Source organism: Coturnix japonica, chromosome 4 (assembly GCF_054131305.1).
Source record: "Coturnix japonica strain WE chromosome 4, WE-NBRP24, whole genome shotgun sequence".
Taxonomy (NCBI): domain Eukaryota; kingdom Metazoa; phylum Chordata; class Aves; order Galliformes; family Phasianidae; genus Coturnix; species Coturnix japonica.
In genome coordinates, this window is record NC_140666.1 from 79,943,086 (window position 1) to 79,959,124 (window position 16,039).

Here is a 16,039-nt window from a genome sequence, read left to right on the forward strand (position 1 = left end):
CAAATGCTCCTATTGCAAGCTGTCATTTGCTTGCTGGGGTTGCACTTACCAAAGAGCAGGGAGGGGAGAAAGGAGATAAAGGAAGGCAAAATAAGGACTGATTCACTTCTTCCAGTCTGCCTGCACTGCAGCAGGATGAAAGGAGTCGTTGGGTTTGAAGGGAAATAAAAGGGTGGTAATTCTTATTTCAAATTAAGAAAATTAACTTTTCAATGGTCTATGCTACTGAATAATGTGAAGGGCTAAAATCCTAACTCTGAGGGAGCAGAAATAAGTGACCTTGTTTGTTTCTCTGAGGAATAAATGTCACTGTGACTTTCAAGAAAACAGAATTACTTTATTGTGAAGACACTGCCCATTTTGGATATATTTCAGCTAAAGCAGCTGTAGGATTTTCCTTGATGACATAGGCCTGCATAGCACTGATTGCTCCTGAGTCCCTTTCAAACAAAGGAGCTAAGAGCATGCTTACATCCTTCCGAAGACCTTTCTTCATTGATTTAAATGTTAAATTTTAATATCTGAGTTAAACTTCATTGTCTTCAAAGATCAATTCCATAAGATATATTCATCAAAAAGGGGGAAAAAAAAACCCCACAGGTTTATGCCTGAGAAAGGAACATAGTTGGCTTTAATGGTTTTACTTTATTTTGTTTAAAAACTGCAGGCACCTCATAAATTTGATAATGCCGAAAGGACTGGATGTTCTTTGCTAGAGCAGAATTAAACCTCAAAACCAGGCCAGCTTCTGAATGCAACCAAAACACCTTATTTCAGGTCTAATAGGATTCAGTGCTTGTTTTCACGTTTCTCTGTGGCCTGAATCCCTTTTGAGATGCAGTCTGAACCTAGTGATAACAGGAGGTTATAAATCTATTTTAATTAAAAGTAGAATCACAGTCCCCTAAAGCAAGACAATAAACTATTCTCTCACACTGAGAATAAGCTGACCAGATTTCTGGATGACAAATCTAGGATATTGTGGAGCAGGTGCTGTGATCCCTTATCAGAGGTTGAAGGAAATATGTTGTGCTAATGACAGAAAAAGATTTATTATAGCTCTGTGCTATAAGTAAGCTTTAACATCTGAACACGGTAGGAATGTATAGGATATAAATGTATATTTTTAGATTCCAAAAAGTAAGGTGAATAATAAAAACTCCAGTTTTCTGCAGGAATCTTTTAATTAGAGTATTAGAGATGCAGCTCATTTAGAGATCTATTAATGTACTTGGTAAACATGCCAAATAAATATCACTATGAGATCCACTTGTATCATTAGGTAATCTGGTGTGTTAAGAGTTTGGACAGTATTTCTCAAGCTACAATTGAACAAGAAAGGATATTGATGCTGCAGGTGGTGGCTGTGCCTAGGCATGGTTTTATAGGAATTATCTTTCCTTCACCAGATCTTACTGGCATGCATCTGTCAGGTATGTGCAGACTCACTTCCAGCAGAGCCTGAGCAGTTTCTGAGCTTAAGTCTGGCTTGTTGAAAAGATAATTCCTGGAGTTATTTTCCTGCTCACTTAGATTTTATTTTTAGAGAAGTTTTCTTCCTTCCCAACCTCAAGATTTGTTCCTATTATCCAATGGTTAATACAAGGGTACTTCTGTTTTCTCTTTGTCTAGCCTTTGATAGTCTGAGATAACAAAAAAAAGACTACGTACATTTTCATTTTTCTGTCAAACGAGTATATGGATCTGCAAGCCATGAGAAATGACTTCCAGACCATGAAAGCAATTTCACAAAACAAAATATTCAGTAAGCAAAGTACCCAGTGATGTGTACAATATCATAAATTCTGAAGCCAGAGCAGGACTGTTTCAGGTCGTTATTTTGGAGTAGAAAAGTAAAAATGGAAGCTCTGTGTGGTAGAACTACAGTCATTCAATAACAAATCTCTTTTCTAGGTTAAGATTCTCAGCCTTTCTGCTGGTGTATGGTTTTCAAAGTGGGATTCCTGTCTCCTTTTTTAAATTTCCTCTTACAGGCTAAAATCAATTAATGGAGAAGAATTATGCTTTAAAAGAGAACTGCTGTTATGAATTGCTGTTGGGAATCTGTGAAATGTCCTCACTTGAGTTGTTTCAATTTAAACTTTGCAAAATTTATCTTTGATAATTGATAATTTGTAGGAACCTCATGTTGCTCAGTTTTATGTGCTCGAGTTTGTTTTTTTCTTTTCCCCTTTTACAAAAGTGCTTTCATTACATCCATTTAAATCACTCCACTGCCAGACTCATTTAGATTATGGCCTGGTCCTTGAACACTGACCAAATTCAAAAGAAACAGGCCCTCCATGTTATGTGGGAATAAGCACGATGCCCATGGATGATTGATTTGAAAATAGCTAAAGAAAGAAGATGAGCAAGTAGCGTCCTGTCTGGGTCTTTGCATAATTTGATCTAGGGTCTTTTCCTTGCCTTTTGCGATGCTGGATAAGGAACCTTTATTTTTCATTTTAGTTTTGTCTGCTGTGCCATGGCTTTATTTTTGTGTTCTTTACTGCTGATGTCTGACTTGATGAGGTGATTGGATGTTGTGGAATGGGGGAGAGCAGAAGAAGGAGGGAAAACTGCTACACTTGTGTGGTAACTGTACACTGAATTGCCCACTTTGTTATTTTCCAAATGTGACCTCCTGGGGCTAGATTTCCCCATTTTCAGAAAGTAAACCTCACTGGGGAAGTTCCAAAGCTGAAGTCAATCCATTCATTACTTTTTATTAGATAAAACATTTATGTATATTACACAACATATCATTAGGTAAAATATGACCTAAAGATAAGTTATAGCATAAGTTAATCTACTAGTTCAAGTGGGACTCTATTGATACTGTAGGAACTATTTGATAGAGTTACTGTCATGCAAATTCCCTATTTCTTGTCACAATTACATATATATATATATATATATATATATATATATAATCATATAATCATAGAATTACCCAGGTTGGAAAAGACCTTGAAGATCATCAAGTCCAACCACAGCCCAACCAATATATATTATGATAGAGCACAAAATATTTTCTAAATCCTTCTAAACCATTGTTTCTTTTGTGTTACACTGGGTATCAACTTTATTTATGATTTCCTGGCAGCTTCAATTATACTGATCCAATTTTTCAGGCATTTGTGCCCAGTGATTTCCAAGATATCTGAGAGTTTATCCTTTGGAGAGCTTGGTGTTTACGTGTATTGGGGAAGTTTTAGATTTAAGTTAATATCCTGAGTTGGAACAAATCAAATGAAGTTCCTCATGCCTAAATATTTGCAAGGTATGGTTCAGCTGGGTGATTCCTCTAATGTATTTCTCAATGTTGTATTGGTAGTACATACAAAGGTTAATTTATGGATAGGTCTTTGTAAGATTTCAATTAGTATTTGTGCACTTGGAGAAATAGGTCTTGATTTCCCTTGATATCAAAAGATTCATATCCTCCAGGTGAACACCTTACGTAAGCTTGCTGTTATAATTCTCTTACTGGAACAGCATGAACCATTGCTGTTAATAAGGGGATTAGGTAAATAGGCTAAATTGCTTGGGAACTAATTTCCCTTACAAACTTTTTTTTACATTGGAAAATTCAGCTTGCAGCTTGGTCTTTGAATTGTGTTTAAATCCAGTCTTGTTCAGTGTAATGATTAGATAGGCAGTCATTAAATCTATATTTATGTAATTTATTTAACTGAGACCACAGTCACTGAACAAGGTGGTGATAGGTAACAGTGTCTGGTGAGCCATTACATTCTTGCATTTCCTATGGAGCTAGGGAATATTTACCGATCAACAAATAGTTCCTACTTATTAGGGAAAAGATACAATGTGGGCTTTAGGAGCATCAGAATGCTTTTTGCATCATCCTGTTTTGTCAAGAGGTGATGCAGTTTCTACTGTTGATAAAATCTCTTTGCAAAGACTCAGCTGGGAATTTAATTTTAAAAAGAGACAAAAGAAAATGTCTTCTCTAGAGGAGTAATCGTAACACTGAATTTGTGGTCACAGAACAGAAGCAAAAAGGAAGCAATCAAGCATGGGAAGGCACTAACTCCTGAAATGATGGTAATTCTCAGGCTTTTTCCATACTGTCATCTACTGTTGCACAGTACTCGTGTTTTTTGTTTTGTTTTGTTTTTTGTTTTTGTTTTTTTTCATTTCTCAGGGAAGATGACTGTCACCAAGATAACAAACATTATTCAGGATTTTCTCCCTCCTCCTGTTTGCAAGTGTAAAAATTAGAAAAGGGTTCTTGTGAATGGAAAATTCCAGCAAACGTTTTAAAAATAATTGTCCCTCCTTACTGCTGAAACTCTTCTTATGACCAGGTCTATGTTTAATCTATCATAGAAGCTTAGTTTGGGGAAAAAAATGTATTCTCTTTGGGCTAAACAGCTCCAGCTCTCTGTTTTCTGTGTGTCAGATGCTTCAAGTCCTTAACCATCTTTTTAGCCTTTTGCTGTACTTGCTCTAGGATTGCATTGTCTTGTACTGTGAAGTCTAGCACTCTAAATGAGTCTCATCAGTGCTGAACAGAAGGAAATATTCTTCATAACTGTTTAAATACAGGAGATAGTGACTCTACAATGACACCAACCTTCAGCATTTTTATCTGCAATGTGTCAGACACAGTGAATATGTATATGTCCAGGTTGTTTAAATGTTCCCTACATGACTATTCTCTACTCAATATGTCTTCCTTGCTTACGACTTTCTCACTCGTTTATGAGGCCTGGGATTCCTGAAGGTGGATGAAAAAGGGAGTGAGTGTCTTGGTCATTACTGAGTTTTTCTCATACGGTCTCCTTCTAGCAATGGACCCATGCTGTTGGAAGAACCTGTAGAAGCCCTTAGTGTCTCTTAGAAAATCAGCTCCAGGTGGGCTTTGACTTACCTAACCACATCCCTGCATGATCAGGCATTGTCTTTCTGTAATCCTCCCAGATTGTTTGACTGATTCCACATCTAGTGAGCTTCCTTTCCATATCAGAGTTTTGCCAGGAGTTCCTTGCTTGCTTATGTACACTTCTCAGCACTCTGCTTTACTTTCTGTGCAGGTAAAGATATCTTTGAAAAGAACAGAATATGGGGAATGCAATTTCAGGGGAATAGATTTACTATCTACAGCTTCCTTAATACAATGGACTATTTATAAGTCATGTCTTGGGAGTTTGATTTATGGGAATTGACTGAAAGAATAAATGCACACAGTTTTTATGAGGTGCACTGTTTTCTGCACCTTTGGAATGAGTTTATCTCGTGAAGTTCGAGCGTCTTCCAGCAAAGATAAATTAAATCTGGCAATAAACCTTTCATATTCCAGGCTTACAGAGACAAAGCTGATCCTTTTGCCGTCTTGTATTACAGCGATCTTTCTCCAGTTTATCCCAACCTATCTCCAGCATCAAGTACCGTCAAATTGTGCCTGTATATTGTTAATAATAAACTCTGAGTCAGCTGTACAGAGGCAGATTTCAGAATCAATGAAGCTAAGTGGAGTGGGGAAGAGAAAAATAATCCACTCAGCAGCTTTCTGAATTGCAGTCTGACATGTTACTAGAAGTCATAAATTTGTGGAGAGTTGAAAAGACAAAAAATGGTGATATGCCAAAAGCTTAATTGTGAAATGTGCTTGAACCAATCAGCATAGTTAAGAGGACAAAGTTTACAGAAAAAGGATATGATGACAGTTGTGATACATTATTGCCAGTTTTACTGTTTTCACCTTAAATGTGGTATTAAAACTTATTACATAGCACTTAGCCAGTTGCAAAAAAGTGATAGCTCTGTTTCAGCAGGTTGCATTTTTTTTCCGATCAGCTCAGTGACTCTACAGTTAACATTTATTGACAATGTTTGTTCCTTTTCCTCATTATAATTATAATTTTGGTCCCTAATCCTGGCAGGAATCTTGACTTTCACCACCTGTCCAGTATTTTTACTGCATGAAATTTCATGCAACTGTCCAGATAAAAGAGATTAAAATTTTGGGTTCTTATTATAAAGTCCAGCTTGAGGTCTGATCAAGAATTTGCAGTGTTTATGGAAGCACTTGCATCATACAGTCTCAGTGGTGGCATCTGCAGAATCTTTGTCCTAGAAATCACTTTGCCCTGATTTCTGTTAATTTCTGTAGAATTTCAGTTTGATTTAGGAATCAAAAAAAATGTTTTTAAGTTTCTTGTTGAATTTTGGATGATATTGTTTCCAAAAAACCATATGCATAATGTAGTTTACTGTGACCTTCATATCTTCTTTTAATTATTGAGTTCTTATTTTTCAATACCATGTGTCCCATATGAGCCACAGAAAGATATGAGCTATAGAGAACAGAGCAGCCTTTCAATGACTTGACAAGAGCTTCATCAGAGAGGAAATACTCCAAACCTGCTCTGGCATTAGCTTTAGGAATCCATTTTAAATTTGAACCACAAATCTAGCTTTGGTCAAAAGCTTGCCAGGCACAATGAAATATAGATCCATTTGATTGCTGTGTAAGATGCTGGTTGTCAGTAAATCTGAGAGCTACTCCTAGGCTGTGTGGGGATGTATGACTAAAGGCTGTGATCAGAATGCTGGAGAAGAAGGTTTGAAAGATGTGTGTTTTATTTTTGGCATTATCATCAGTTTGCTTTCTCATGCTAAGCAAGCTGGTTTTGCTACAGTGTTCATATGTAGATCCCCCAAAACTGCCTTTAAATAACTAAATAAGCAGTCTGATTTAGAGGCATCAATGCCTAGACTTAATAATCTCTTCCAGAGTTGTCAGAGGTGTTATGAGGTGTAATTAATATACATAAAGCCCTTCACAGTCTTTTCTCTACCTGTCTACGTCTTTATCCAGACTTTTGTGCCATGCTGATGAAAGATTCAGAGTTGAAAGTAATTATTGTATGTATGCAGAGATGACTGAGAAGGTCTAATAACATAATTACCCTTATCAATAGATTTTCTTGAGTGCAACTCTTTGTTGTCTTCCTTTGAAGACAGTCACGATTAGAAATGATTCTATTTGCATAATTTCTGAATGAGGCTGTTTTGTGAGGATGTGAGTGATAAAATGTCATTACAGGAGTCTGGAGTTAGTCTGGTGCATTTGCAGTTGATTGAGGAAAACTGTTCTGCAGAAATGAAATCATATTTCTTTGAAGAAACAAAGCTGCAGGTTACTTCGGCTTGGCTTTTCTTCCTTCTCGTCCTCTTTTCTTCCACCTGTTCAGCCAAGGTGGCCAAGTGACCATTAGGATCAGCTAAAAACTTCTGACTGAAAGTCAGCAAAAAGTTGAAGATCCTGTTGGGTTTATCTCAGGACAGGAAACAAGCCCATTTTATTTTTCTACATGACACCATGCAGTATGGAATATCCGTTTGGACAGTTTAGGTCAGCTGAACAGGGCTGCTCATGAATATAAAAAGCAAATAATTCCCATATGTACACCTAAAGACTGGAGTTATAAGCCAGGACACCATTCCTATGAAGTAGAAGGGGGAGGGTACTAAAATAGCCGGAGTGTATCCCTTTGCTTCCTTGGACAGGATTTTGTGTCCTGATCAAGGAAAATTTTTTGTTAAACAGCCTGCTTTTCCAACTCACATTCTGGCTGTCTAGCTATCATAGGAGAAGTGCAACAGCCAAGCACTTATTGGACCTCAGAGAATTTCAAAGTTGAGAAAAATAGCTTAATTTTCTGGAAATCCAAGAAAGGCTTCCTCTGTACTGAGCAGCAGTAAACAATACTGACCAACAAACAAACCATAACTGTGACCTCCAGAAACATTTGTTCTTCCTAGATTATTGGAAGTACTTCTAGTTGCGATGCTACACATTGCATATACGCTTATCTTTCCCTCGGTGGGCATAGCGCACTTCTGATTTATTTACCTAGTACTTCTCTCATGCAAAATTTGGATGGAAACTGGTCAGGTTTGAAATCTGCTTCCTGGATTCTTTCAGAGCATTTTTGAAATAGATCACAAAACCTGAAGTGCGTTAGTAGTCTAAAAAATAGATTTCCTCCTCCAGAAGAACAACGGAACTGTTATGTTTCAAAATCAGTCTCTTATCTATTTGTTCAAACACTGTTAGGAACATTTCCAGGTATTGAAACATGCCTGTCCATACCGGGAAATTGTCAGAACACTACTGTGTGCAGTTTTGATCAAAGGCAGCAGCCATCCTTCCAAACAGTTTTGAGTGTAATTGAGAAGATAGCATGGACCAGAATCCATTGCCAAAGACAATTTGGCCACTTCTACCCCAAATAGTACAGTTATTTAGCAGTTACTGTGTGGACTGTTTCACGTCCGCAAGTGTAAGAGAAAGACAACAAAACACTTGATGTATGGGTCTAAAAGTAACCTCACATCCCTAGATGTACTATGACTTGATTTTTGACAGGATTCAGCAGCCTGGAAACTGAGACAGTGTCCTAGGAAGAAGATAGCATGCATCTGAATCACTCTGTAAAGTGAATCACTCTCTAAAGTTAATGCAACAAATGTGATTCCTCATCACACAGTCTGTTCAAAAACTACCACTGACTATAGTGTGGGCATTATATTATCTACCAGTATCTAAAGCTTTTTTGCTTCATTTTAGTACAGTGAAGCCAACTTGTACTCTAGTGTTGTATATTCATCTCAAAATTTAAATAGTGTAGCAGCATCTCTAGGTTTTTCAAAATGAATATTTTGTATTTTTCTATTGCTGGAACATTACTGATAAATCTTTCTCTGCTACTTGGCAATGATAAAGCCACAGCTGGGTTTACATGTTTAAATTTGAGCACTATAAAGTACAGAGCTTAAATTTTTGTAAGGTAACGTGTATAAAGACACTGGCATTGCAATAAACTTCTGGAAATTGTGCCAGCATCCTATTTGCTCCACCCATAGATACCACATATGTCCTGAAAGGTGGAATAGACTACCAGCCACTCTTAAATCTGGTGTTTGGACAAGATAACACCCCTCTCCAAAAGTAGTGCAAGGTAAAAGATCAGTTTCCTTCCCACTTCTTTCCTGCTTTCACTTAAGAAAATAATAATAGTAAAAGTAATTATATATATATATGTATATATATATATTTATATATAAAACTTGAGTATTGTGTACTCTACTAATTTTAGTAGAAAAAAATGATGTTATCTGTGAAAAGGGCTAGCTCCCAGCCCTTGTCTAGTTTCACCAAAACCTGGTGCATGGGGAATTGAATGACCAGAGTGCCTCCTTAAGAAAAGCCCATGTGATCAAGGCTGCTAAAGAGAAGATGGCAAATAAACTACTTCTAGTAAAATCTAGTAAAATATTATGGCAACATTGGACATTAATTTCTTTGCTTAATTTTTGTTTCCCAAACCTGCAATTTTCACCTCGTTATGATTCAGTATGACTAACTGCTCTCTCCAACAAAGCTCCTCACATAATGACAATAGTGCAGATGCTTTATTTTTCTACAGTTCTTCTCTATTCTCATACAACAAAGTGCAATTTGTTAATGATGTGTTTTTAGTAGTAGTCTGCCCAAACTAGGCAAGAAGCCAACTGACAAATTACAACAAATATACATTCCTTAATCCATTTGTGGTCTCTGTCTTAGTTGGGGCTCTCAGGAGCACAGGCTGTTGTGATGTGTAAGTACATGTTCAGCTGTGCAGATGGCTCCACTGCTCCTTGTATACCTGGTGAAAAGGTGAAAATACTGGCTTGCTGAATGGGAGTAGTGCAGGATTTCTTGGCAAATTACAAGTGGATTAGTTCTGTTTATCAGTGTCTTTTTTTTTTTTTTTTCCTTAACTGTGCAAAATGGAAAAGTATACTATTCATGAAAAGGGCTCATCTAGTCACAAATCTCATTAAGACTGAATGACAGTAGGCTGCTGTGAACTGAAAAAGAATGGATCTGCTTTCAGCACACTTCCCATTAAAAAAAAAAAAAAAAAAAAAAAAAAAAGATGTGCAAGAGATGGAAAGAATCACAGCATAAAGGGAATATATTTGATGTAAAAGTACACCAGTGATCAGATAAATCTTGATTCTGGTAATAAAATGGACATGTGCAAATGGAGGATAGGATTTTGCAGGCTTCTCAGGTATTTACAGTCTCCAAAGTGCCTAGTTGCTTTTATCAACTTCTACAGAAGTAGGGTATAACTGTATAGAACTGAGATGTTGGTGGATAAGCACGCTAGGCTGTATTAGAAATGATGTGTCCTATCAGTATCGAAGAGGCTAAAGTTACTAACCAAAGAAGTGCCTGATCAGATCTTAGCCAAGGTCCAGCTCTAGAGACAGAGTTGTGTGGACTTCTGCAGGGAAGGAAACATGAAGTTTTCTTGCCAAGCCACAATGCTAGCTTTACAACAGGCCTGTGTTTTAAACTGTGACATTTGGAGGTGGGAAAACAGCCAAAAATTAACAGCTTTTGCTGCCTGTTGCCTGCTTCCAGGTATGAGAATTGGTCCCTGTATCAGCTCTGCAATGCCATGGCCTTTGGTGACCCTACTGCATATATAGCTGTGTCTGTCTTTGTAAAGAGGAATGACGAGCAGAGGATGTGATGTTGTTCTGGTGTGCGTATAGTAGTGCGCAGGCCTTGATACTTTCCCAACACTGCTTGCTTCCACAGGCAGTAGGGGAGCTCCTGGTTAGAGGGAAGAAAGGTTTGAGTGCTGAGTGATTAAGTCCACCCGCATTTCTCCTTAAGCCAAGATACTTATGCATTCTGAGTGCAGTTACCAGGCTCCCTGCCAATGTGTTAATAGGAGTTCTTGTTCCAGGGTACAGTTGCTGCTAAGGGAGTTGGCCTTCAAAATGTCCAAGTGACGCAGAAAAAAAATGTTCATATCTCTTGAGTGCACAGGATTTTGTCCAGAGGTTGCTGGCTTGGTGAGGAGATGAATCCTACAAGGCAAACCAAGCAATGGTTTTTCTGAGAAAGGAAATATCCAAGTTATTTCCCTTTTTGAATTCAGCCTGGTGGTAGATCAGACTGCTGAGCTCACTACTGTCTCTCACCCTGTGGCCATAGGGAAATGTGAGTGAGCTGTACAGGAGTATCTAGAGGCTTGGAAGGGCTAATCTGTGAGGACTTCAACTTAAAGAAAGCAGATAGGCACATTCCTTTGTCCTACACTTACAAGTGAAACAAACTGGAAAGGAAGGGGTTTCTTTTCTTCCCTCAGTATCTCTCCTGGATTCAGTGCTTCCTTCCCTTAGTTTGTGTTTCAGTGATGTAGTCAAATGTTCCAAGTTCAGCAGAATGGAAATTTCTGCAACGGCTTCAGGATTAATTTGTCTGGGATCATTTTCTTCTAAATGTTACAGATCTTCTGTTCGTGAACAGAATGGAATGGTATAGAATATTGGGTTAATGTATTCACGTAGGAAAGGAACATTTGCACAGCTGTGTTCTCCTTCTTTGGAGCCCAGGAACAAATTTTGATTTCATTTGGGGTTTCTGTTTCCTTTATTTGCTCTCTTAATTTGTGTTAAAAAAAAAAATAAAAATGTAATCTGTTATATGAAAAAATCATATCATCTATATTAAAATCTGAGTGTTCCTGAGAGCTTTGTTCGCACCAGTAGTATTTATTTTTAAAATGAGTGAATTGAAGTACAGAGACATCACATTAACTAGTCCAAAGCATAAACTCTGAGTAGGTGCCTACTGATTTTCACGTTTTATTCCTTCATGATTCCCTCCTTCACTGGAAATGAATCAAAAGGCCATGGACTGACTTTTAACAAAAATACAGATCTCTGTGCATGTTATTTCTCTGTAATGGAGCAAAGAAAAGAGGATTAGTCTATATGAATCCATATCTGCTTCTGATATAGAGATAAGATGGGGTATAAAGTTTTATGGGTTATTTGTATTAGAATTAAGATGAAACCAGAAAACTAGCTAAAAGCTGATAAATTATTTTGTATTTACTTTATTCTATTGAAAAAACAACTTTTTTTCCACTCCAGACACAAATTTTCTTCTTCCTTTAAATTGTTATGATATTCCTTTCATTCCCTAATGGTAGTCTAACATTTTTGTTTTATACCTTCAGATATTCACTGGTGTGATAGAAGATGATAGAACCATAAATGTCACATAATTCAATAATCATATGAATATATATATATTTTAAACAAAATGTAGTGAGACCACTGAACAAGTCAGAATGCTGGGCAGTGCTGCAGAGAAATGACCAGACAATGTTGTACAGGAGAGAGAGGAACCACTTGTAGAGAGAGGAGGCAGGGATGGTCGGACTGGTTCACCCTGAAGGTCTTTTCCAACCTTATTGATTGTGTGATCTGGAAATTTTATCTATCATAGTGTCTCATTATGTGAGTTGAGCTTTGGAAACCAAACTGTCTAAACACTGCAGAAGCTTATATTCTCACAAAATGAACTATTTAAAAAAGAATCTGCTAATTTTGTTGAGAAAATGGTTTGCTGACAGGAAAAAAATCTCCCAGTAGAAACTTCAACATTGCCAAATTATGCAGACACAGCAAAGTTTGCATTGCTGCGGAAACAAAGTTAAAGATGGTTTGTACTGTGAAACACAAATTGCAAGTGCCTGCAAAAAGTTTAATGACACCTTTTGGGTTGGTCTTGAATGACACACTGTAATACAAGCATCTTGGGCTAGAAGTTTTTTATTTCATTTTTCACCAAGGCAAGATACTTCCACTTCTATTCTTACAAGTCTGATACCAAATGTTACCAGCATACATATATGATCCATACATGTAGAGAGATGTCTGTCAGTACAGAATCACACTTCTATCAAATGTTTTAAGAGAAACAAAGTCTCTTCCATGCCAATCTAATAAAATAACTTCTTTAGGATAGAATATAGAAAAAGTAGTATAATCTATTAATATAGTTGTTCATAGAAGAGTTTAAAAATCTAGTACCTAGTGTTTAAACAAAACATACTTTATGCATTTGGCTAAGCTGAAATATCATACCTTGCCAAATAAAAAACTGCTTTCTAACCATAGTTTCCCTAGCAGCTCTGCAGGTATGTAAGGCATGCAGTTCATTTCCTGCCAAGGCTGAGAAAAATGGGTAGGTCTGTGACAATATTGCTAGTGTGCTCGAAAAAGGTCTAATGCTGTAGTTGACAATGTTATATGTATCTTGACTCCCGGTCTTCTTGAAAATTTCCCAGGTACAGCTTTGGGGCTGACTCCATTTTAGCGGTCATTGTCTTCAGAGGACTCAATGGAAGACTGGATGGGACTTTCCAGAGCGTTACAGTCATCAGTAAGGAACGCCAAGTCCTAGAGAAACAAGAGAGGTGGTTGACGTTATAAGAAGGAAGACAGAGGATAGTGCAAATGTGAGTAAGTCAGTCCCTGATTCACTTTTACTGAAGTCAGGAGGCAGGGTAAAGACAGGAGGAGCTGAATGCTGTGCCCCTGTTGGTGCATCCTGACTCACCCTCCTGCAGTAGGAGATCATAATGGTGTACAGGCTCCGGGCTTTTTCCTTCAGCTCACTCACTTCCAACACTTTCTCACATCTGGGGTAGGCCACAAAGTCACGGAGTTTTGTCAGCACACAGTAGTTCTGCAAAGAGTGCAAAAGAAGCATTTGTAACAGTGCACAAATGCAGATTTATGTCCCTCTCTGCCACTTAACAAAATTCTTATTGCCTCTGTGGGAGCTCTGAATTCCTACCTCTGTGTCTACGTGATTTATGTAACCTTTAGTGTGGGAAATTAACCTTCAAATGTCATAACAAAGGAGTTTGGTCCAAATAAGTGCTCAGAAAGTTTTGCAGGCTCAGTCCTGGTTTGTCAGCTTCCTTCCCACATGCTTTGGGAGCTGGCAGTGCCAAAACAGTAAAACCTGTTCCTGTAGTTGGTGGGGCTCCATAAAAAGAGGGTGCACTGTTTCTTTCTTAAGAGAGTGCCTCGTTTTGCTGGTGAACAAGATAATCAAGGATTTAATGACACAATTCCTCCATTCCCATACAGAAGGCAATAACTTTTTCACGGTCATTTTCTCTCACAACTTGCATTATTAAAATAAAGCATGGAAAACTTTAATTTCGCAGCATCTTAGTACAGCAGATAAATGAATATTCCAGCTCTTGTTTAAAGGAAGGGAAACTGATACACTGGGATCATACTGCTCGTTAGTTAGGATCTGAAGGGATCTGACTTGCAATGCCTGAGTTGCAATTGCTTCCAGCAGATTGTGTAAGGTGTTTCTCATTGACTGGATATTGTTTTTACTTTTTAGCTTTCCAGGGGAACACTGAGAACAGAAGCAGAGTATGTCAGATATCCCAAATACATGCACAGGACACTATTTGGTCTTTTCTGGGAGATGACTTCCATGGTCTCTTCTCTGTATTCCTTAACCTAAAGAGTATTTTTCCTTTCTGGTTTCAATAAATGGTTACTTAAAACAGGAAAAGCCAGCAAGATATCCCTGCATTTCTACTAGTCAAAACTGCAGTGCCAGAAGCCACACATGAAAACAAATGAAGTTTATTGAATGAAATAAATTGTTTTGCTTTTTTTTTTAATTAGAAAAAAACAAAACAAAACAAAATTATAAAAGCTTTGCTGTGAATATTTAGCTTCTGTCACAATAAACAATGTTGAAATGGCAGTCACTTCAAAACAAAATCTCAGAAGCTCCACAGGGATTTTAATAAAATTAACTAATTAATTAATTAATTTTAATAAAATTAATAAAATAAAAAGTGAGATTTTTTTTTTTTTTTCAGTCACTCGTGTTTCTAGTTAATTAAGCCTTAAAAAAATAGTTTCAAACTGCTCTTCTGGTGTGAACAATCTTAAGAGTTATGCTCTCTTTTCAGTGGCTGCTTCTCCTGTGCAGAAGGAAGAAGGCAATGTGAAAACTTACGTGGATGTCCAAGTACAGCTTGGGCAGCGTCTCCACGCATTGGTCCTGCAGAAAAGGAGAAAGGTCAGTAGCAATTTTATTTTGAGAGCAACCTGTATCTTAGGTAAGCAGCCTGCAACATCTTTGTAGGAGTTTTTAGGCTGACTCACCTTATCCTTGGAGGTCTGCAGCTCCTTGAAGGACTCAGTGATTTCTTTGCTCAGAGATAACACCCTGGAGTAGCAAGTTGGAGGGGCTGCTCTGGCTAGCAGAGCTGCAGAGAGCAGAGCAAGCAGACTCAGCAGCATCTTAGTCCTGGGGAGCTCGTCCAGGGGAGGAGGCAAGGAGGAAAAGATCCTTTTCAATGGCTGGGCAGCTCCCGTTAAACCTCGGTAGGTGAATTTGACAAGTCAGCCCCCAGTTAAATAGTCGTCTGCATCAATGAGGGGAAAAAAAAGTCTGGGGGTGGTCCGAGGAGCAGCTTGCTGCTGGTTTAAATTTCCTGCCAACCTATGAGGCGGGGCTGTTAGCACTTTCCTGCTCTGGAGCAGGGAAAAGAGGGAACAAGGGTAACAAAAACAAGCACTGCTGGCATGCTGCATTCCAAAAAGAAAACCACTGAGTGAGCATCTCGAACAAGAAAAATATGTGTAAGAAACAGTACAGGGTTATCAAAGGGCGAGAGGCCCTGATCTTGTGTATGCTTTGGAACATAAACCTCTTTCTTGAGAAAGTAATTTACAGCAGTAGGACTGCATATGGTATGCGTGGAGAGGCATCCTCCAAGAACTTTTGTCTTATGCTGACAGTGCTGATCAGACTTGCTTATCATCCTTAGCAGGCCTGAAAGGTTACTGTTATAAGGGAGACCTCTCATTCTGTATCATTTCCTCTTTTCAACCTATGCAGGTACTCTGTTTCTAAATCGAAGCCAATAGTGCTTGCAATGGCTACCAGGGGAGAGCTGTATATTTACACACTTGTGGTCTCAAATAGAATTAATGCATCTCTATATGGCTGTTGTAAATGTATAAATGACATCCTGCTTTCTGTGTTAGATTTATGAGGCTCTGTTCCTTCGTTACATTCCAGATGGAGCTGAGACATCCAGATGCTGGGAAGCAGTCATGGGGCTGAACATATGTTAGATGTTAATTATCCTGTAAAATG

General features: G+C 38.0%; 1 protein-coding gene across 1 annotated transcript; it reads right to left on the bottom strand.

The window, feature by feature from the left end:
• Positions 1 to 12,644: 12,644 nt before the first annotated feature.
• Positions 12,645 to 15,267, bottom strand: CYTL1 (cytokine like 1). Its single transcript, XM_015862523.3, has 4 exons — positions 15,040 to 15,267; positions 14,891 to 14,935; positions 13,451 to 13,579; positions 12,645 to 13,290 (listed from the first exon to the last, which is right to left on the bottom strand). Exons 1-4 carry the CDS (start codon positions 15,175 to 15,177, stop codon positions 13,204 to 13,206), a joined length of 399 nt encoding a protein of 132 aa, XP_015718009.1. The 5' UTR covers positions 15,178 to 15,267; the 3' UTR covers positions 12,645 to 13,203.
• Between the last annotated feature and the right edge of the window lie 772 nt (positions 15,268 to 16,039).